Source organism: Hirundo rustica, chromosome 9 (assembly GCF_015227805.2).
Source record: "Hirundo rustica isolate bHirRus1 chromosome 9, bHirRus1.pri.v3, whole genome shotgun sequence".
NCBI lineage: Eukaryota > Metazoa > Chordata > Aves > Passeriformes > Hirundinidae > Hirundo > Hirundo rustica.
Window position 1 is genome coordinate 27,292,165 of NC_053458.1, and position 23,086 is coordinate 27,315,250.

The 23,086-nt window shown below is 41.6% G+C and overlaps 1 protein-coding gene across 5 annotated transcripts in view; it reads right to left on the minus strand.

Moving 5' to 3' along the window:
* Positions 1–23,086, minus strand: part of MTA1 (metastasis associated 1) — a 75,163-nt gene that overhangs the window by 25,031 nt on the left and 27,046 nt on the right. For all 5 annotated transcript variants that reach the window (XM_040072632.1, XM_040072631.1, XM_040072630.1 and 2 more), the window contains exons 6-12: positions 20,179–20,296; positions 18,484–18,586; positions 16,410–16,509; positions 14,768–14,956; positions 13,544–13,618; positions 6,857–6,915; positions 464–579 (exon numbers count right to left, since the gene is read on the minus strand). In XM_040072632.1, the coding sequence (XP_039928566.1) occupies positions 464–579; positions 6,857–6,915; positions 13,544–13,618; positions 14,768–14,956; positions 16,410–16,509; positions 18,484–18,586; positions 20,179–20,296 (760 nt within the window). The remainder of the gene's footprint in view (positions 1–463; positions 580–6,856; positions 6,916–13,543; positions 13,619–14,767; positions 14,957–16,409; positions 16,510–18,483; positions 18,587–20,178; positions 20,297–23,086) is intronic.

Below are 23,086 nucleotides of genomic sequence, written 5' to 3' on the forward strand. Positions count from 1 at the left end.
GCTTCCCACACGTTAATTTTACAACTGAAAAATGTACAGTCTGTGACTTGACGTCTCAGATAGTCCTACATTCCAGCATCTCTAAAGGCTCCCCATAAAGGGGCACCATCATTAGAACTCAGTATATTAATATCAGGCAACAGATCAAATACAGTGGTGCCACATATTTTGAAATCTACTGAAAATGATGAAAAAATTTGGTTAAATTCACACCACGGTGATTTAAACATTCACTCAATAGTTACCTACAATTATGTAGAATATTTACTATCTCCCCCTTTAGTACTTCATAATTCTATTTACAAATACAACACCAGTAGTTAAAAAACAAAGCAAAACAAACACTAAACAAAAATAACCTCAAAAAAATTTGCTTAAAGGCTGTTATATCCAGTTCTGCCCCCCCTACCCCAGCACAAGACAGCTTTCACATTTCCATCTCAGCTGCCATTCTGGCACTTACTGTAACAGCTCTCACAGGCCCGTCCTGCTCCTGCGTTCTGTGCCTGGACTCCAGTACCATTTACCACTCCTGGTTTGACATTATTTACATTGATCTGGTTGGGGTTTGGCTTGTTACTTAAGACACAAAGCAAAAAAGAATGACAAGTGTTAACTGAGGCATGCAATTTTTTATTTGACTTTTGAAGGTATGGCCCCAAACGCTTGAAGACTCAAATTTCATTCAGCATGTGGTTTTCCAGAACCAGTTGTAATTACCAGCAATCTGTCTCAAATAATATTTTAAAAACACTGACAATGAAAATAACTGTAATGACAGTTGGATGCCATTTACAAGACCTCAAAACCTTTTAAAAAACAATAAACCAGACCAGGTGGATATCTTATTCACTGTCGCAGACATGTGAATCTAGGTAAAAACAGATCTCACTCACAAGTCCTCAACATGAGAGATATTTTACTTAAACCTCCAAAAAGAAGGCTGGGGACAGGAGCAGGAGCAGCAGGCAGAGAAAGGACAATGTCTGCTTAATTCAGGGAAATACAACCCTAGACTGCAGTCACAAATATTTCCATGTTGTCTCACTGCAAGGGTTTGCATCATGTGGCCACAATTCCCACAACTACACCCAACATGCAACAACAGCTGGCTCACCTCAGCTCATCCCTGTACCCTCTTTAAAATGGTGATTCAGGGAAAGCCAAGAGCTAAAAAGCTAAAACAAAAGCTACTGGTGGGAGCTGAGAATGGAAGGCCAACATTAGCATGGAGAGCAGTATGGAACAGCACAAAATCTCTGCAGAGGAAGAAGTGTCTGAGGGGGAAAATGAGGCGGTCAAAATATCTTTGGCATGGGAGGGAAGAAGGAGGGGAGAGTATTGCTATTGCAGGGACAGGACTTCTGGGAATTGGAGGAAGGTGGAAGAAGCCATATGCAAAGTTTCACAAAAGAGCACATGAGGAGCTTATCGAACACGCAAGGACCCCGGGGTTCTGTTAGGAGTTCACATCACACCATAGAAGCAACAAAAGGCAGGCAGGCTTTGGAGCCAACTGCTGAACATAAGCCCAAATTGCAATGCTGGTTACATTCCTATATTATTCTCTTAGCTGAAGACTGAAGGGAGAGGGCATATTCCTTTCAATTCCCACTAACAAACCCATGGTTTGGAAAGAGAAGTATCTTAAAATGGCTTTCTGCAATTCTCTTTTCTGACACATCAGTTGCACACTGACATAGGAATCACTGTGATTTCAGTAACCCAGAATACTTGCTGTGTTTCACCTGGGCTATTGCTACAAAAACAATATTGTGGGAATAGAGCCAAATTAACTTCTTTCTAATGGGGCACCAGCATCAGGTATCAGGTTCTCGGCAGTGATCCCTGAAAGCAAAGAAGTTCCAAGTGACATAATTCTGAAGACAACTGGAAAGCTGATGCTGCCCTGGAAGCCAGAAAACATCTTTCTTATCTGAAAATGTCCAATCAGATCCTGAGATACAGACCTCAGTAAAGCTCCATTTTAACAGAGACAAAATAGGTTCTGCTGTGAATGAACTACAGGAACCACACACAGATTGCATAAGGAGGCAAGAGTGTGTTTGTCCAGGCCAGGAAAAACTTCTGAGCGCATTCTCACTGTAAAATTCAGAGCCTTTATGTAGCAGAGAAAGTTCAGGAGGCCAAGTAGCACAGGGACACTGTAAAGTAGTTTGTTCCTATAGTGCACAGAGCAGCATCTACAGAGCTCAAAAGCAGCAGAGGAGATGAAAACATATTCCGACTTGTGAATTAATCTACATGTTTGTGTTTTTTTAATATGTCCTGCTTATTAATTTGCCCAGCTCCTAAAAAGATTAAAGCGCTTTGGGGTGCTGATCAGAAAGCCACCAAGTTGTGACCCCGCAGATGGCAGGAGATCCACAGGCACTTTTAACAAAGGGGCAGTTGAAAGAGGGAACATTCACGCTCCTCTGCTCCGGGACGTCACTATAGTAACCTGCTGCAAAAGAACTCCTGCCAATGATTCACGAGCAAACTCCATGTGCAAACATTGCCCCGATGCTGCAGAACAAACAGCTCTCACTGCTGCAAGCGGCGTTGCTCCACAGAGAAAGAGACTGAAGTAAAGAAAACTAAGGCCTTCTGCTTCAAGATCAGGCCTGTTGCTTCTCCTCCTATAACTTGGATTTATGCTCCAAAAATATAGCAAAATAGTCTGAAATCCACCGTTAAAGCCCAACAAAGCACATCCAAAGAACTGGGACCAGAAAGGAGGATGATGGCCCCATTCTACTATCCTCTCTAAAACCATTATCAAGCTTATATTTAAACACAAGTGGAAATCACGCACTGGTGAAAGCTGATCACCAAACCGTGCTGATCAGGAGTGGTAAACTCCAGGATTCTGCAGCACTACAATTAATGAAGCTGCAGCAAGCACTGGAAAGTGTCTGGTCCAAAGATATGGTCAAGTTTCTCAGTGGCAGTAACAATAAAATTCAGGCAGATAAAGTTTTCATCATATGAGAAGCAAAAAGCTCTTAATTGTTGATGACATGTTAATTAAATTTGTCTGCTATCACCAAAGCCTGCCACAGCTATTAACAAGAGAATCAGAGGAGTAACTGGATGAATCATTAAGCAATTAATGAAGCTGAAGCTAAAGATGTAAATAAGGTAGTGAGAACACTGATGGTGTGGCAAACTGTCATTTCCAGTTCTTGTATCAGGAATGGAAGTCTCTTAAAGGGGTTTCAGCTGCGAAGGAGCAGTCAGTTATGCTAGAACAGGGACCATGAAGTGCAGATTTCTGGGCTGTGTTCTTCAGATCATTCTCAAGGGAAGAGATGGAGGCAATAAAGCAGGGAGAAGCCTGTCAACATGGACTGAGGCTCCTGCACAAAAAAACCCCAACCTGAAGATAATCCTGATCCCCACAGAAGACTGGCCCTTCAGTACATGAGTAAACAGCATTTGACCCACAGCACGATGATAGAATTTTTGTTGTTAGAAATAATTATAAACTTAATACCATATGGCAAATGTTCCTTGTTATTGAAGAACCCATGCATGCTGGATGCAACAGAACAATTAAGAAATAAAGCCTCAGAATTTTAAATCCTTTGTAAGACACATTTGTGCCATTTACCTCTAGGCATCTAACGGAAGTGACTGGATCCAGGCAAGAGATGTGAGCTTTCCTCACAGCTCTCCAACCTCCTGTAAATATTCACTTCTAAGAACAGCTCTAATCACCATTAAACAATGCTTTCTGAATAGAAGCAGCTTTCTCCAACAAAATGTTGGAGACTGCCATTTTAACTAGCACAGCTACCAAGGGAAGGAAGAGCAGTACTACACCTTTTAAGTTTTCCATGTTGTCGTGGACCTCTGCACAATGAAATGAGGAAGAAAACTGGTCTTGCTCCTCAAGCAGAGGACAACCAAGAAACAGACAAAGGAATTATCTTCAGCTTGTTAAGCACCTGCCCTTGTAGTGATCCAAAGCTTTGACCTATTCCTCCAGTTTCCCTATTGGATTCACAAAAGGGGCACAGTAGGGAGAACAGTATTTCCCTGCTTCACAGCCTTTGAGAGGCTGCGTTTGCAGCTGTCAAAGTGCTTTGAGATTCTCAGATAAAATACTGTAAATAAAATGTATTCATTAACACAGACAGATGTAGAGTTAAAAGTTACATTTTTCACCAGTACATTTTGGAGACCGGAAATTGTGCGGAGCACTTAATTCTTCCCTTTCTATTCCTACCCCTTCTGGTATCGCTTAGATCAAAGCAAATGAGAGGAAAGCCACACAAAAAAGGATGTCTCAGCCTTCACAACTGCAGATGTTCTAACCCCAAAAAGCACAAGCTACACAACCAGATCTTCATCAAAAAGAAGACGGTACATACGATGCCTCTAAGATCAGTAAAATCAGAGCACAACTTCCACAACAACCTGAGGAGAATGTTTGGGTACACACTAAAAGGAGAAAGAGTTTGAGACTACACCTGCATGAAGGTCTTCCAAGCACTGCACTCTGGAAGATGGCAGGACAGGGCATGTGAGAATCTCTTTGTGCACTCAGACTTCTGTTGCTGCTTCAACACCACTCCCACTGACAGAGACAGTGCTACAGAAAACAACTGAAACATTTGCTTTTCAGTATTTCCTGAGTTTAACTGATTTTACACTTTTTCCTTTCACCAGGAAACACATTACTGCTTTTCAGCCAAAGGGTTTCATTGCAAAGCCATATTTATAGACATTAGGTTCTGTCAAGTCAACTACAAATGTCTGTCCTAAAACCAGGGTTATTCTTGGAAGAGGTACAGAAATGTTTGTTCACTCTGGGTCAGAAATGTTTTTCTAAGATGTTGGTGTAGGACTTGATAACCTCACATCACATCAATTACCTCAATGACCCTCCATGCTTCAGTTACCTGTGTTAATAAATTTGGGGCACAGTCTCAAGTTAAAAAATGCCAACTCTAAAGCTTTCCATAAAGCTGTTATTTTTCACTGTCTAACACGTATGCAACCTTTGAAGACAGCTTCTATTATTTTTCTTATCTTCCTCCTCTCTGCTAGATTTTCCTATTTACCATTGGAGAAACAAACAAGAGCCCTATTAACAGAAGACAGCCAGAACAAAAAAAAAGATAAAATTGTTTGAGCCTGATATCCTCCAGGGTCTCTCACTGCCAACAATTTTACACCAGTTGCTGTTAAAATGGGTTTCAGTCAATCAGCTGATATGCTGCTGCATAGGTCTTGTGACAGCCTACATCAAGTAATTTATTTTTGAGGTGACAAGTGGATCATTACGGCTCAAGCCTAGAAACAGGAATGGGCTCAGTAACATGATAAGGACAAATCAATAACACTGATATTTAGATCCCTACACCGTGCATTGCTATTACAAGCCAATATAATATAGAAGAATATAATCTTCTTCTAGGTCACAGGATAATGTAGATGCCATACAGTCCCTATATGCCGGATCTTGTACTCCAGCTTGTGTAGAAGTAATCCAAAAAGCTTGGAAATATTAAATTGCTGCCATGTATTAGAGGTATTAATAGCAAGAAAACAGCAGAAGCACTCATGTGGGATTAAGTAAGTCATGTAATTGCTACTTTTCCTGATACACATGAAAGGATATTGAAGGAGGAGGAAAATGCATCCCCCATTTTATCAATGAAATAATATGTAAGCTAAGGTGTAACACTGATAAAAGGAACTGGGACTGGAAATCAAAGCCAGAGACAAGAGGAGCAGCCATGCGGGCAGAGCCAGGTCTTTTCCTGAAGCAGGGAAGTAAGTTGCTGATTTGACTATTCTCTAGGCAGGAAGAAGAATTACCTTGCTGAGGGATAAGACGCCACTCCAGGCAGCCATTACCAAATGAGCACCACAACCTTCCAAACACAAAGCCCTCCCTCCACACATTATAATCCAAGAGAACAACAGGACTGCCAGGCTCTCTCATCTGCAATGTCCTTTTGCATCTGCAGTCTAAATGATACTGCCTTTTTCTTTACGAGCTTATCACATTGTGAATTCATGTTTAATTTGATGTCCAGTGTCCCCCTGCAGAGTAACACCATCCACAAAAAGCAATATTGTTGAAAAATTGCGTGACAAGAAATCTATTTGGCTTCACTCTGAATATTACACCTCATTTTTAGTAAATTAACCTGAGAGGTATTGACACATAATCATCAATCCTCTACTTCCAGAAGAAATAAGGGGCTGTCTTGCAAGCTAAATATATAAAAATTAGTTTTATCTAAAGTAACAGAACAGATGGTAGAAGTTCATAAATATTTAAAAGGAGACACCATAAAGAGCAAAGGAGTTATCGGGGATAATACACAGGGGAACATATCTGGGAATGAAAGTTGAAAAGTGAAAGGAAAGGGTAGAGAAGAAGTTCTGCATTATAACAACTACTGACTAGGCTATGCAGAGGAAATGCAATAGAAGACACATTTTACGAATAATTTTGTTTTAAAATGTATGTACACCTATAAATAATTATACATTATTTTTAATATATAATGATATACAGGAAACAAACATGCACTGGTGATCCACTGCTGAGAAAAATTAAGAAAAACAGATAGATTATTGAGCAGTTAATTAGCCACCCTTTTGTTCACTACCATGCTGACCTGCCAGCAAGTCCCCAACTCCCAGCCCATACAAAAATAAAAATCAGAAGATAAATAACAGTCACTTCAGGATGGGAACGTTATAGAGGATGCAGGAAATTAGCAACACGACAGCACAACATCCTAACCAGGAAATAATAATTGGTAGGACATGGAAACTGCTACATCAGTCCCTCTACAATGAGATAGAAAACAAAACAAGAGATACTTACTAGTTGGGTATATACACTTGTTTTAGCTTGCTTTCTGCTTCTGCTGCTTTCAATCGTTTCTTTGAATAGAAAAAAAAGAAAACAGTTACAATAAAAAGGAAATAAAAGCCATCTTACCTGAGTCAAGTAGTAAACCCATAAGGACATCAGCAGTTACTTATTGAGCACCTACTGCTAAATCTTCCAACAAGAAAATATTCACTGAAGACAAATGTGGGCCTCATGTGATTATGTAGCTTTTCAAAAAAGTTTAAGAGATGCCAAGCTACTATAAATGAGGACAAATTTTTCATTCCCATTCACTTCAAATTCCCTTTTTTAAGTTTTTATTTCCCCTGCAGAAGAAAATCTGACATGCCACTGTCAATTCTCTATGATAACATTCACCAATTGGACAAGAGACAACAATGCAACCTCTCCATCACAGTTCCCAACAGCTGCACCAATTCAAAGTTTCAAGTAAGACTTTTGTGTTTATATCCCTAAACTCCTGAAGGCTCAGTAACATGGGATATTTTTATTTAGACATTAAGAAGGTCAATAACTCCTTTTAAAACTCAGACCTTCACCATCTAAACAGTAAGAGAGAAACTTAGAGATTCAAGTTTCCTCTTTATTACATTTGCAAAATAAATTTAGGGTGAACCTCTGGGGGTCCCTAGTTCAACCTCTGCTCAAAGCTGGTACCAGCTGTCTGCATAAAGCTGTGACAATGTTTTCCAGACAAACCAGCAGCAAGGAGATATTCCAGAAAAACAGGTTAGCTTAACATTTTCTATGCAGCAGCTTCAAGGCACAGTCTAGGAAAATAATTGTAAAGCTGAAGTCAGTATCTTCATAAAAGCAAGAAGCACCAGAAAACATAATAAAATTGAAGAGCGTGTCACTGAAGAGCTGGACAAACATAAAAATTGTTTTTTACAGAGACACCAGAGACACACACAGAAACAACAAAGTAAATTTTTCTTGTAAGCATAAAGCTTTTATCAGGACAGTTTTAAACAATAATTTTCCATAGGACGCTCTGACAGTTCCTCAACAAAGCTCTCTAGACTCCTAAAAAATCCCCCTCTTCCCTTTTCCTGCAAGTAACAGTCAAACTATCTTAGAAATCAAAGAATGAAGTTGTCAGACAAGAGAACAAAGAATGAGAAAACAATACCTCTGAAAGTTATCCTGAGACAATGGCTACACCTACAGAGAGCTACACTCCTGGCTGACTCCTTTCTGCTGGTGTGGGCCAGTTTCCCAGATTGCTTCTGTTCAATTTCACCCAGGACAAGAACTGCTGCCTGAAAACTGGCCTCAAGAGAACCCAAACCAAGACCTGGTGGAGACAACCCTTATCAGTCCTAGAGATGTGCAGGAATCAATAACACACATCTTGCTGCCAATCAGTGATGGAACTGAAGAGATCCTCCAGAAAATGAACTGCATGTTCAAACTGAACATTTTCAAGCCACCCTAACTGAGCATCTTTATGTAAGAAACAAAAGCACCTCAAGATGAGCCCCAAGAAGTGCTGCCACAATGGTTCTCCAAACAGCAACAGAAATCTTCCTCTACCTTCCAGAGAGACACTACACACGCAAACACACACAAAAAATCACCTCTTAACAAAATGCATGCTCAGGGGCCCTTCAGCTCAGGAACTGGAGCTTGTTCCACACACAGCCTCAGCTGAAAAAAGAGGACTTCATGCTCCAGGCACAGACTGCCACAGGCACTTACATCAGCAGATGAACTGCTCCAGAGCTCACAGGCCCCCCAGGAAATCCATGGAAATCCAACACCACACACTGACAAACAGCTTAAAATACCAGTACCAGAATCCAATTTCCTTGAGAAAGGAAATTCGGGAAACTTACACTGCTAGAGAACTGTAGTGCTTTTTAAATTTCTAGATTGTGAGAGGGAAAAGCTGGAGTTTTCTTGACAACATCTCCCACGGAGACTATCTGGCATCATTATGTTATGACAGTTTTGGAAATGTATGAATGCAAGAGCTTCAGCCAAGCACAAAGCATTATCAGCAACTGCAACACTCTCCTGCACACAACATAAAGCCATTTGCCTCGGGGACGTGGCTAATTCAAGGTATTAAGCAGTATTTTAGTAAACAGGTGATGAATGTTAACCTCACCCCCCAGATTTCCTCTGTGACTGATGTCCATGGAGCAAGTCCTGAGCTAAGAACTGCTGTAAGTATCCTGGACCTCACAACACCCACCTCTCTCCTCTCCTACAGCTGCCTGGGGAGCAGCACAGCACACAGCAAGGGGCACACACCCCTATTACAAACAGCGTACCAGGAAAATTGAGGGTTTCCAGAAGGTACCACAATGTCATGGGCAAGAAGAGGCTTGGCACTAAGTACCTGTGGCTGTGGGCAACCAACAGACTAGATATGATGAGTTTCCTATTTCCTCACAGCGACTGATCCCACAAAGTATAAAAGAAAGGTGCCTGAAATGTAGTAGTGCACAACTGCAGAATAATCCCTTCCCTAAGAGAGTGCTTTGCTAGGTCCTTTGCCAGTTATTAATTGATCTGTGCCTGAAGCATATTTATGCTATAAATTCTTAATGCTGTCTGATGTAGTTACGAATGTCCTCGCCCCCAAGAAAAACCCAGAACATTTTTTTCAAGTAGTTTGGCCTAAAAAAATCTTTTTCTGAGTTATTTATATACACAGATCTTAAGTATATCCTCTTATTTACCTCATCATATTTTCCCCATCTATAAAAGGAAGATATTACCAACTTGTCTATCCCACAGGGACCAAGGGATTAAAGTACTAAGCACTGTACATTGAAGTTGGTGCAACATCTGTCCTTTACATATCCTCTCCCAGATGTGACATCCTATCCAATGAGCTTGAAGGAGTTTTGTAATAGTTGACATATCAGAGCAAATGCTTGTGGTCATTTTCTGAAGAGTGAACATTTATAAAGAGGAAATAACAGAAGCAATCCAGGAACACTGTGGATATTTCAACACCCACAACACAAGAGTTGGGTTGGTGGATAGCACAGGGATGCCTCAGCCATCATGAATTATTAAGCCTTTATTAGTTTATGATAGGAAGGATAAATTACACCTTTTGGGTTCAGAGGGGAACTTTCACACTGTTTATTCTTTTTTCAAATCCCTGAGTATACAAGCGTTGAACATGCAACAGAGGTCAGGGAGGTGGGACAGAACAGTGAATTAGTGTGTGATGTATCTGGGAGAAATGCTCCCAGCTGCTTGTGCTCCAGCAACACATCTCAGAATGGAAGAGTTGTACCTGTGGTCTCTGGCAGTTTTGGCAAGAAAGCCACTGAGTTCCATATTAGCACAGGTTTAGCAGGAGGTGTTTGGGAATAAAACATCCCACAAATACAGAAAAACCTTTCACTGATGTTATTTCTACACTTCAGCACACAGGATTTTAGGAAGGCTGGTGCATTAAGACATCACTCACAGCTCTGAGTTGGGTACAAAGCAGCTTGAGTCCCTCTAGAAAGATGTTTTCTAGCTGCATCAAGAGTGACCCAGGGACCCCAACCTCATGGAGTCAAATGTAAGGGCATTTCCACTTTCCCCAGCATGTTCTCATGACGCAGACTTTAAAACCAACCTTCTCTGCCTATTCCTCCTGTATTTCTCTAATGCCACTTCCACATAAGAAACAAAACAGGAGAAATCGACAGCATTTGATCTTCCCCTTGATCTCACCTGTTCCTCAGACACAAATAAAAATGGAAAAAGTAAATTACAGCCTTTAACTCTCAGAAAGAATGTGACTTATTCAAACATTCATCTGCCATTGCCATGTCTCAAGCTTGTCTCAACTTTTGGAAAGTTTAATGTTTTAAAGTTTTCAGGACTTCACCCCTAATGATAAGAACAACAGCAGAAATATTTAGTCTTTAAAAAAAAAAAAAATCACCCTGGAATTCACAACTATGTAAGAACTCAAACTCAAACTGAATGAAAATGCAGGCACAGCCAAACACCACATCAACCCTCAGAACTCTCAAATCACTGGGAGAAGCCAACAAACAGCTGTCAGTCGGTCAAAGGCACTTCAAACCTTCCTTAATCAAAGACACTCTTGTATATTGACACAGAAAATCTGTCCCAGGAAAAGAACATGTTTGAAGGAGACCCAGGATACTGAATTTGGAATGCATCACCCTCATTTTTGTTCATGACAGCTCTGAAAAGCTGTTATTGACAGGACAGCTCTTGGGATCACTGTGAACAGGCAGTCAGGAGCCTGCACTAAACCACCAATTCTGTGTTGACATCATAGTAGAATTATGTTCTGTTTTTGGAGGGTCAGTCCTTGAGATGACTGAACTCCTACTTCTGCTGCTAATCTTCAAAAGCATAGTATAGCTAAAGCCAAATAAAAATTACTGGATAAAAGATGCAAATGCATGCTCCAAAAGAAGTCAATCTGCACACGTCTCCACCTCTGTGTCCTACTCACAAGGAAGTGCTGCATTGGGTCTTCTGATCTCAGGTACCCCAAGCATGAGTACAAGTTATTGTCCAGTTCTCAGAACAGGACTTCTGTCAAAGGCAACTCAAAATGTCCCTTCCTCAATGACAAGAAACAGAAAGATTGTGATTCAGTACTATGGCAGCATTTTCTCGTGCCAAGAAAACATCAAGGGAAATACAGAAATCCAGAAGGATGTAAACAGCTCCCTACTAACTGCTGCCTCTTCATCCAAGCAGGCAATTGGTTGGTGACACAAATTTTCATTCCTATGTTTTGTAACTCACAGAAACAGACAATTTAAATGCGCTTTTAATGTTTTTGTTCAGCCAAAGATTTTGCAAGAATAAGCAAGTTATTAATACTTTTATTAAACCCTGTAGCATACAGACTTGGAATATAATTTAATCATGTTCTTGGAAAGAGGGAAGTGCAAAAACTCGAGGTACACACTTTGCATATCCTTACTTGGTATATTTTCAATATCTCGTACAAAAACACTGTCAGCCTTAGAACCATTTTCTGAGCATATTAGAGCAAAGGAGGAGTGTGCATAGAAAACATATGAAGAAACAGATGGAAAAAATGGCAACAAATGTACTTTGTCAAAGACACTGCACTCATCAAGTAAAATATAAATGTAATACACCATTATTTGAACTACAACTTCCTATGCTTTCTCTCTGTAGCTACATATAGATAACTCTCTCGAGCTTTTTATAAATGTTTCCCGGTATTATTTGCTTGTGCAAGCTGAGAATTTGAGATGAGGTCTTTAGCTCAGTTCAGACTTAACTGATGTGGTATCCCTGCACTACAGCTTCTACCTGTTCAGCTTAAACTGTCCCCTAAGCACAGTCTCTAACTGGAAGTTCTGCCCAAATCCCACTCCCTGACAAACTTCTGGGCAGCACATGCAAGGTACAGCATAACCATGAGAGAAAACCCAGTGCACAGGAATAGAACAAACCAGCATAAGAAACCATAGGTTTGTTGTGCTTTTTAACTGCTGCAAGAACAAATAATTAAAAGTCTTCACATAATTATCTCCTCTGCAATTTTGCCTATGTAAAAAACTTTAGGAAAAATGGAGAAAGCAACGGGGAAGGAAAACCCATGAGCATCATTCTTCCCCACCATGCCAGCTTCCACCACTCTCACACGTTCTTACCACCCATTTCCTACGTGGAAGGCAAAGTTCCAGTCAAAGAATGAACTTGGGGAAATAGTGGAATGAGGATGCCACTAATATTTTTATTAAAAGCAAAATATAATCGATGCAAAAAAGAGTTCTCACTTGTCAAGAGGGTGCCTCTGTAATTTCAACAGTGCCCCAACCAGAAAGGAAATGGTAAAAATCACATTACAGAACATGGCAAACATTGGTCAATGCCTCAAGCATCTAGCCTTTACCCCAGGTTGAATTTCCAAGGAAACAAGTTAAGGCAGGACATTGTCACAACTCCACTTTTTCCTAATACTTCAAATAGATGCCTCAGCTTAAGACTGATAATTACAATGAAAACTCCATTCTAAATTTCCCCCTTCTTTTACTCAGTTTCCCTGTTAAATATCGTTAAGTACTTTTCAGCAACTGATACTCTCCAAGACTTTGCATGCTGTTTGCATTGTGCTTGCTTTATTTCAGGGACTAGCCAGCCTTCGTATTTAAACAAGCAGAGATAAAAATGATTGTAAACACTACTCCAAGTTGATTCTCAAGTATAACGAGTCTGGGAATTTGAGGCACTTCACGAGTACACACAGAGCTTACGTGGGGCAGCCTCGTGCATCTGCCATCCAAGCCATGGGCAGGCAGTGCTGGGGAATCAGCGTGGGAGCTTCTTGGACAGCAACTGCCCCCACAAGTCACTGAAGGTAATGCTGACCTTGAACTCCACAGTCAAAAAGCAACTGCCCTTCCCTCCTTCCTTTTCTGAATTGCAAAGCAGACATTAGAAAGCTCTGAGCAAACAGAGTAGCAGCAAACATGAAAAGAATGCACTCCTGCCAATGCTGTTTGTCTCCACAGAAGGGCTGATGAGTTTAGGGAGAAGAGATTGTTCTGATAGTAACAGAATTCACCTATTGGAAAGGCTGAACCCCAAGAGGGAGAATAGAGAAACAAAGTTTGGTTTCACAGGCAAGAAAAACAACTTCTGTTAGAATGAAAAAGGTGATTCTGACTCTCTTACCTGCTGAACATATCTGTCCGTAGTTTTCCACATATAGTAATATTCTATAATGCTTGTTAAGGATTTCCATGGGAGCTGGGGGCACAAAGGAAAAGCAGCATTTATGGAAGGGAGCTGGCACACAGTATATCACTGAAATTCACAGGATTCTTCTGACTGATGGTTGCAGCAGAGTCTTGCAACTACTAACCTTCCTCAAAAAAAAAAACAAACCTGTCTGAATCTACAAAGGGGATTAGATGCACATGGGACCCATATCAAATTAAATGCCCTTTCAAAATACTCTGAGCTTTCAGTGTAAAAGTGGAACAGGCTGCAGGTAAATCTTTATGCTGCACTGGCTCACAGCAAACCATTCCAGAGAGGCACAATGTGGAAGGGAACCCACAGGCTCAGACTCTCTGCTGCAGCAGCAGAGTGAAGCAAGAGTTACAACTACAGTATCACAGTTCTGATATGCTTGGCTTCAATGGAGCTGGCCCATTTAAAAAAAACAACAAAAAACCCAAAACCAAAAAAACCCCCACACCATCAAAACAAATTGCTAACAGAATTGCGCCCTGCCAGCTCTGTTCTCTGTGTGAGAAGCATGAGGGTTTCAGCAGCACCACAGAGAGTGTTGCTGTTTCCAAGCCCCTTTTAAGAGATTAGAGTACAGGACAAACAACACTGAAACTACTTGCTTTGTTCCAGAGGACTTGAACAATGGCACAGTGAAACTTGGCTCTGCTCACAGTGCTCCATTCAATCTGCAGGCTGAGCACCTAGGGTGGTGCTTCAGCCAAACTACAGGACACTTCCCTTGGATGCCCAGGATTCCTTTTGAAAACATTCCAAAGGCCCTTCCTGAAACCACACTGTAAAGATGACTACATTTTCATGTTTCAGAAGGCCCAATACTTATTTCTCCTTCAAACACAAATTAATCTAGAGCAGCTTGGCTGTCACAACATTTTCCTACATCCTCCCTCAGCTGCAGTGGAACAGATGATCCTAAATTAACGTTCCTAAAGGAAAAGCGATCATCTGTGATTTGAAATCCTGAATGTACACCAGGCTGTCACCACTATGAGGTCTGCCTTTCCCCACTTTACAGCGAGACACATGCTCCAGTTCAAAGCCCCCTTGTTGAACACAATGAAAAACACAGTTCAGACAAGCTGCAAGCCAGTTCTGTCACCAATCAGAGCCAGCCACCATGGGGGCCCCCTTTTATATACTTACAAAATCTTGCTGAATGTCAGTGAAATCTTTTCCATATTTTTCTAGTGCTTCCTCGAAGAGGTTTGCCTCTGAAGCAGACCACTCCTCCATCTCATCTCTGCACAGGACTGGCCCACCTTGTGGCACAAGTGCGGAGATTGCCTTGGAAATGTCATAGACATTTTTGTGCAAAGTGTCCATAGCATGGAACTAGGGGGTTGGAAAAGAGAAGGAGAAACGTAAGGACAAGTATCTGGGGGGGAAAAACGTTCAACAGTGAAACAGCAATGACAAATTCTGCACTTAGAGTTGAAGGTGCAGTATTCTGTACCTAACAAAAAGTCAGTAAAAGCCGGTTCCAACCTCACACTGACTGCAGTTGTCAGTGTACAAACCTAACATTCCCTGACAGCCAGGTTTGTGAAACACAAGCCCTTGTATATCAATTATTCCTATCAGCTCCTCACCAGCACCAGCACTGCAGCACTGCTGCTAAGAAAATGCACAGGATAGATCCATTCTCCCCTGGACTGAGTTACCAACCACAGATGAGACATGGAGATAGAGGTCCAAGGGCGTTTCCTCACAGACACAGCCATGCACTTTCTTTGTCAAATAATCCACAAGAATTTCATGTATGAAAAACAAGAGCAGCAACACACATATACATCCCCTCCCAAAGGGCAGAAACCTCAACAAAGATTCAAGTTAAGTCACACATCACAGCTGAGTAGGAAAAAAGAATGACTCTCAGGGGCAATTACTCCTCAGAAAGCCGAGCCACGGCTGTCTGCAACTTGTGATTTACAAGGGCTGAGAACATGCTGTGAGGGAGGAATTGTTATTAGTAAATGAAAGCTTGGCTTTATTTCCCCATTTCTGCAGTTTTAATCAGGTTGTTATTTGCCTTTCATCATACCAGCTTTGTGCACGTGCATAATTAACCTACACTGTTCTAGACTAGAATTTGTTCTACATATAAGTTTACATTACTCCAGTTACGAGGTGAGGCTTTGATAACAGTCCTCTGGAGACTTCATAAATTTTATTCAAATTTTCATTAGACTTTCTGTACCCTTTCTGTTCCCCTTTCCTCGATCTACTCAGCAACATTTCTGATTATGAAATGTTAACAATATCACCACTCCTCAGGTACTCTAAACTGGAGCTCATTGAAGAGAACAACATCAACTGACATTTCTTATCTGACCACAACCTTTTCCCCCAGACATCCTGGGTCAATCTCACCCCCCAAGGATGCCGGTGAGAACCTGGTGTTAAGGAAGTGATGAAGAATGGCATTCTGGCATTGTAACATTACAGACAGGCAGACAATAATTTGCATTCTTCTCAAGGGCTTCTGAGCCCATGCAAGGGATGGGCTGTCAAGCATGTCATCAGTATATTTTAATAAAACTAAGCAAAAAAAAAAAAAATAAAAATTGTTTCATAGTATTATCCATGATGGATTTTAAGAGGCACAAGGCCAGAAAAAGTTACTTCGTCTGTAACTAAAGGATTCCTTTACAAAGGCAGGGTCTGCTTCACAGCAAGCCACAATTACAATCCATCTGCCATCTCTCTCTTTGCCAACTGTTAATGCTGAGGTGAATATTTTGCATCTCTCACAAACTTAAGGTCCTCTAAAAAAAAAAAACCTTACCAGTGTGATGTCCCTGGAGGCTGCTGCAGCACTCATGTGCAAACTTGGCTGTCTGACAGAACTACTGCAATCCAGGGCTCGGGCAAACGTACCAACAGACCTGAAAGAAATTCAACACAGCGTTAACTTCGCATGCAAACCCAGCATAAATATAAACACGCAGCCAATACTTTCTGAGATGAGCAGATTCCATTTCCCAGCTACAAGATTACATGGTTTGGCATTCATTCTGAGCCAGAGACCATTCCCTCCAAATGTAGTTTGTTATTCTGAACACTTTACTTAGTTCATACGACTGAAGAGGCTTAGGCATGGGAGAGAAAAATGGAGAAAGACTCAAGGGTCACCAATGGGGAGTTCTGAGCTACTTTCTTATCCTTTATCTCCCAACAGACTAGAGCTACAACAGGAACACAGCACAAGCAAGCTTTATGAATGACAATAGTCTCTTCCACAATGGTGAGAGCAGTGCCGCACTGTCCAAAGGTACAGAAAGATGCCAAGATCAGACAAAAAACACAGCAATGCAAGCGTTTTCCTAGAAGTTTAGAAACAATATTATTTTACAACATTGTATAATACATATCATAAAGCCTGCATAACACAGCAATTCTCAAATATTACACAAATCATCATTTCTGCATCTGAGACCACAAGTCCCATGTTCTCCATCTTATTCCTAAAGAAATTAGCTGGAGAAACCTGTAACAAGCATTGGTTCTCAAAACTCCTACTCCCCTGCCTGCTTGCTACATCACATGGGTGAAACACTCATGCTCCTGCACAGTGAACTGGAGCTGAACTCCTCTGAGCAAGTACAACAACAAAAAAAGCAAGTTGTGTTCTTCCCCCTCCACCCAGGTCACTTCCCCAAAGCAGCTGAAAGCACTGAGGAACATACTACAGCCAAACAGTGCAGGAGTAGGAAAGGTAAATGAGCAGTAGTTGTCACCAAACATCAAATTTTGGCCAAAGTCCAAACGAGCCTCCCCCAGCCAAGTGTCTGTGGCGATTCACACTTTGTCCTCTTCCCAGCCTCCCAGTCACTCTCCCCATCCCTGCCCCACAACTCCCCCGTGCCCAGCTCTAGCTGAACTGATACTTTTGTTTGTGTGTGTGAACTAATTATAAACTGGAATGCTTTGCTGATTCTGAACAGAAGCAATTCCTGTACTCCTCTTTGCAGCGATTCTCATTACAGCCCGCACCTTGCAGCAGCAAACCCAGTGGGCAGCACTGAACTGCCAGAAAGAAGCACTAAAACCAGCTCTGCCACCAGAAGCCTACACAAGGTGGAAATGCCCATCACAAAGCAGCTCCACAGCCACTACAAACCAATCCACATGAAAACCCAAGAGGGAGAAAAAAAAAAAAGGGCAGATAGAACCACGGTTCATCTAGAAAGGTACCACCTAAAACACAGAGAATTTAGACAGTGTTACCTGCATATTTTTTACCCTAAATTATTCAGTCACCAACTGCTATGAGAGCTTAAAATTTAATACAGGCTTCTGTTGATAGAAATGGATACCAAGGAATTAGTTCAAGAACCTTTCAAAAAACAAGAGTGGATCAACAAAGGTTGCTTTGGGCTTAAATAAAAACATCAGTACAGATTTGAATTGTGCCTACCTCTTGGAATCTAGGCATTAGAAAGTAACCTCAGCCCATCAAAAGCATCTACCAGAATTCTTAGCAAACCATTAATGGATGTTAAAGTGTCACTGGTCTTGAAAAAGGCAGTAAATGGACAGAACAAAGAACTGCCAAGAATTTAATTCACTAAGTCTTCTGCATGCTGACCAAAGCATTGGAAAAACTCCACCAATTACAGGATCGCTTTCACATGCAACTTGTTTTGCTTTTATGAAACCAAGGTGTAAATCTGAGGAGCTGTTCCTAAAGTTGTGCTATTCCCATGAAGGCATGTAGAATGTACCTCATCTTAAAATGAAGCAAGTGAATCAAGCAAGCAGAACCAGCACTCATACTAATAAAACAAAAAAGAACATGAGAAATGCTTGGAAGAGTTACAAACATTTACTTCTTCAAAGGAGAGGTGAAATGCTCTTACCGTGCTACCACCAGGAACTGGTCTATCTGCTTGTCTACTAGTGGGTTAAAGGCTTCCCAAACTTTTGTTTCAAGTTTTGACTGATCTCTTCCATCATCCTCACCTGGTTGAAAAAGAAATCAGAAGTATTTAGTATGACTCTTTTAAAACAGAAGTACTGTCTAGGTTATTTTTGTTTAATCTCACAATAATGTCACTGTTAGCTTATCTCAGTTACTCTGCCTGACAGGTCACTGTGAAAATTTCACTCACTTATTTGTATGTGACAATTTTAGCTTGACAGACACAGGAACACAGCTCATCTGAATTGGGCAATCAGATTTTCACAACCTGGTGTCAGAGGATATGTCATGGGAAACAGAGTGCATCCTTCTCCAAACTAGACAGTTTCTTTTCAGTTTCTTTCCCCAGCTCATCTGTCTTCCTCCTTTATCTTGCAGCAGTTCCAGGAAAACAGACACACTCCCAGCTGCTCTGAGCAGGCAAAGAGTAGCGGGTTCAACCCATCTCAGCTGCTTTCTAGGGGGGAAACCATGGCATCAGACACTCTTCATTTTCCCAAGTCTAGACAAACCAGAATACCCTGGTAAAATACAGGAGCTACTGAGACCTTCGTCTTCCTGCTTCCATTAAAACATCTGGTGATTATCCTTCTCTGAAGTCCCATGTTGGCCCACTGAGGGAATAGGATGCCTTTCAGATTAGTTCATCCTCACTTAGGAGACTTGCCCAGCTGTTGAATAAATACCGGTTCCATAGACAAATTAAACAAGAATCCTGACCCATTATTTTGCCTGTTTTAACATGAGATTAACAGTGTCAGCAGAGCTTCTAAGGAAAGACAGAAGCATCTCATTACTTCCACATCTTTGCCCATCCAGATTGGATGTGGTTTTTCCAACACAGGTCACAACCCTCCCTCAGGAGAAGCTTATATGGATAGACCTTTCCCTCTGCATTACCCAGGGCTCAGGAAAGAACAATTAGATACCAACCCTCCCTATCCCTCTCAGTTTTTCCACACACTTTTGGATCTGTAGGGTAGTGCAGAGACAAATCTAAAGTTAGTTACTATCTGATAAATGTTCCTGCTACTTCTCCCTCATCCTTAGCCCAGTGTCCTCATGGCCCCGCTGCTCCATGAAACACTGGGGGAAGGCTGAAGTCCCAACACATGCTCCAGCCAGCAAATTCTTCCTCCTGCCTGTTCTGTAGGTGAGAAGTCCAGGCTGGCAGCCAACACTGGGATAGGGAGAGGGCTCCAGGGAAAAGGCACCTGGCAGTAATGGGCAAATTGATGAGGGCAGACAGCATTTAATTGGCAGTAATTTGGGAGGGGCTCTTATAGGGAAGTGAGGCCCGATTAAAAACACAAAAGGCTTTACAGATGTGATGGAAATTTGTGTTTCCCGTGGAAATTCTGCAATCTCTTAATAAAAAGAGTGCAAGCTCCGAGAGAGCCCATTAATTCAATTTATTTCACCAACTTTTATGATTTGGACGAACGCCCATTTAAAGACCCGTTTGCAAGAGAACTAATTGCCTTCAGTGGGCAACAGCCTCAACAAATCCAGCCATTACTGCACACATGGCCTGGCAGTGGAAACCATCTCCCACACCTAGGCAGGCCTCACACAGAGAAGTGGCCACATCCAACGTGAACTCTTGACAATTTAAATAAATTACAGCAATTACCCTCTTTTAGTAAGTCTGTTATATCTGCCTGGTATCTGTTTCCAACTCGAATCTCTCCTTTATCAGCAAGCAGGGTCTTTTGTTGAGGATCATACACTAGTGAATAAAAGAAGAAATCCTAAAAATAAAACAAGAGCAAAAAGGTAAACAGTGTTATTAGCTTTTACTTTCAGCTTTGCAACCATACTACCAAGTCTTTACAGTTTAAGTGAGGTTTCATTACCTATATATAGATTTTTAAATTGGGTGAACAAAAAGTAAATGAATCACCAATTTTAAAGCCCCATTTAAGTGCTGCCACTTTCTTCTACATTGCAAGTGTTAGCTCTCAACAGCAGCCTCTCTCTTAATATACAGCCTCTCAAAGTGAACAAAGCTTCTCTTGCACAGGCAAGGCTCCGAAGGGCCAGGAGACAATTTTTAGTCATATCAGCTGCTTCAGAACACAAAATTGCCATATCCCATGCAACTCCCACCTCCCAAACCAGAAGGATTAGGCACCAGTGACCTACCCACACAGAAATACCAGCACAAAATTGAAGCATAACTTCAGAGAGTTACAGCCAGAGCAATGCAACCCCACAGAGGCGTGAAGCCCTGGACAAGCCCTGTGGCCTCTTCTGGGCGTGCTCCAATCTGTCAATGCCTCTCATGCTGCAAGGCTCAAAGCTGGATAAAAACCTACACAAGTGGTCTCACAAGGGATGAAGTGAGGGGATGAACCCTTCCCTCCATCTGCTGGCTACATTCCTGCTAATACAGACAGGATGTGATCAGCTTTCCCTGTTACAGGGATGCACTACTGACCATTTTCTTGCCTGCTACCATCTTGGCTTAAACCACCACGTTCCCTTCTGCTTGTTAGGAGAGGGGCAGCAGATTTGGCAGCAGCAGTAATTAGCTGCAGGTGGCAATCCATTAATTTGTTGCTTTTGTTCAAGTAGATGAGGAAAAGGCTAAAATAGCTGCTTGGCTTCCGCTACCTGGGTGTGTAAAATTAAAGCAAGAAGGCATTCCAGAATGAGAATGTTCTGCCAGGGCAGAGAAAGGAAAACAGCCAAAATTCTTGACTACTTAAAACTGTACAGTTTAAGTAATTAAACTTTTATGCATGGATAAGTACTCAGCTATAGCTATTGACCAGGTATGCCCCATGGAAGTATAGTATGCAGTTCTGGGCAGGATTAGAGCTCTGGTAGGACATGGAACAACAGACCTTTTGTAACCTCTGTCCACAGCAACATGGTCACCAGGAAGGAGAACTGTCTGAACAGAAACAGGATGTGCAGTGTGCCATTTTCCATCTCAGGTTTCTGGCTTATTTTCCCTGTCCCCTTATTTCTGTGGCACTAGCAGGCACCCTGTTTAAATACATCTCATTTCATGTTCACCTCATTTTTCCCTTTCCCTATATTTGTATGTGTCAACAGCATGCAACCAAAATTAGGACAAAATCAGCATGAGTTTCAAGCCCTGTTCAGCTGTACAAAGAGGTGGGAAAGGAAAAGAGAGTCTCCCAGTCTGTCATGCAAAGCCACAGAAAAAGAAGAACTGCTGTGAGTTTCCACAATAACATGGCAAAAATTCTGGAAGAGATCTGAACTTCAACTGGAAGGGTTGTCTGTAGTTGGGTTTGGGGTCAGAAGATTTGATTGCATCCTAAGCAAATGAAACTTCTGAAGAAACTCCTACTCCCCCAGGCACCAGGGTCAAGTTACATCAACCTGCAGGCAGAAGGCAGCTTCAGAGCACATGAATACTCATTTATATTACATCTATGTAAAGAAATCTGGGTCTCCTGCTCCCTGACACGCTCAAAGCTCAAGATATTGCAATATTTTGAGAATGTATCACTGAGGAAATACAACATAGGAGAAGCTTTTGTCTCACAGGCTTCCAGGTTATAAATACAGTGTTTAATTTGTTCCAGCTCCAAAATACCTGACTGCAGGATGAAGTATATGCAGCACAACATTAATGCTTTGCAGGCAGGTTGCCCATCAAATATGCAGCACACTGCAGTGTAACAACACAGTGGGCCCCAAAGAATATCAATTCCACAGGCAATTTCTTTAGTCTTTCTAAAGGGAAAGTCATACATTGTGGAGGGGGCTTCTTCCATGATATTTGACTGTTAAGATGCCCTATTGCTTTTATTGGTTATCACTATGAATTTTCTCTACAAAACCTCTATTAGTCTTAGGTCATCCATTTATGTCTTGTCCAGTTTTGTCTCAAATCAATCAGGTTGAACAAAAGAAAGAAAATCCTCTGGTCTCTTCTCCTCATCCAGAACCTCCTCAACAGAGGAGAGATGGAAGTCTGGGGGTCCAAGTGTGAACCCAACAGAGACTGCAACCCCTAGAGGTATTGACTTACTGCCATCTTCCCTCACAGACATGAGATTCATTCTTGCAGACTGAGTGGGACTGCTGAAAACATTAATACATGTCAGCTTAGTGCCAATGCAAACTAAGAAACAAACCAGATCCTTGTGTACTCTAAAGCATGTGTGAACTCCTGACCACACCACTACGTGATGAGAACCATTTTTCACAAGGGTTTCACAAGAGTGATGTTCACAACAAAATAACACTGCTCTTCAAAATCCTCCATGCTCATTTGTGCTGTTCAAACTGTATGCTGGGTTTGCAGCAGTCAGGAAAGAGAGGGGCTTTTCATTTCAAATCCCTGAAAACACCCAACACATTCAGAAAAAAATAACATGACCTGCCAAGAGTTAAAATTGAATCATGACTTTCTGCCTCTCTCAATTGGTAGACAGATAAATCTGCTCAGAGCTCTCCTACCCAAGCCCCTAAGCACTCATAGCTAATAGCCAAGAACCAAAGTCACCAAGAAACTGGAGAAAGAAAGCAGGCTCAGAGTGAAGGTGCACCACATAAAT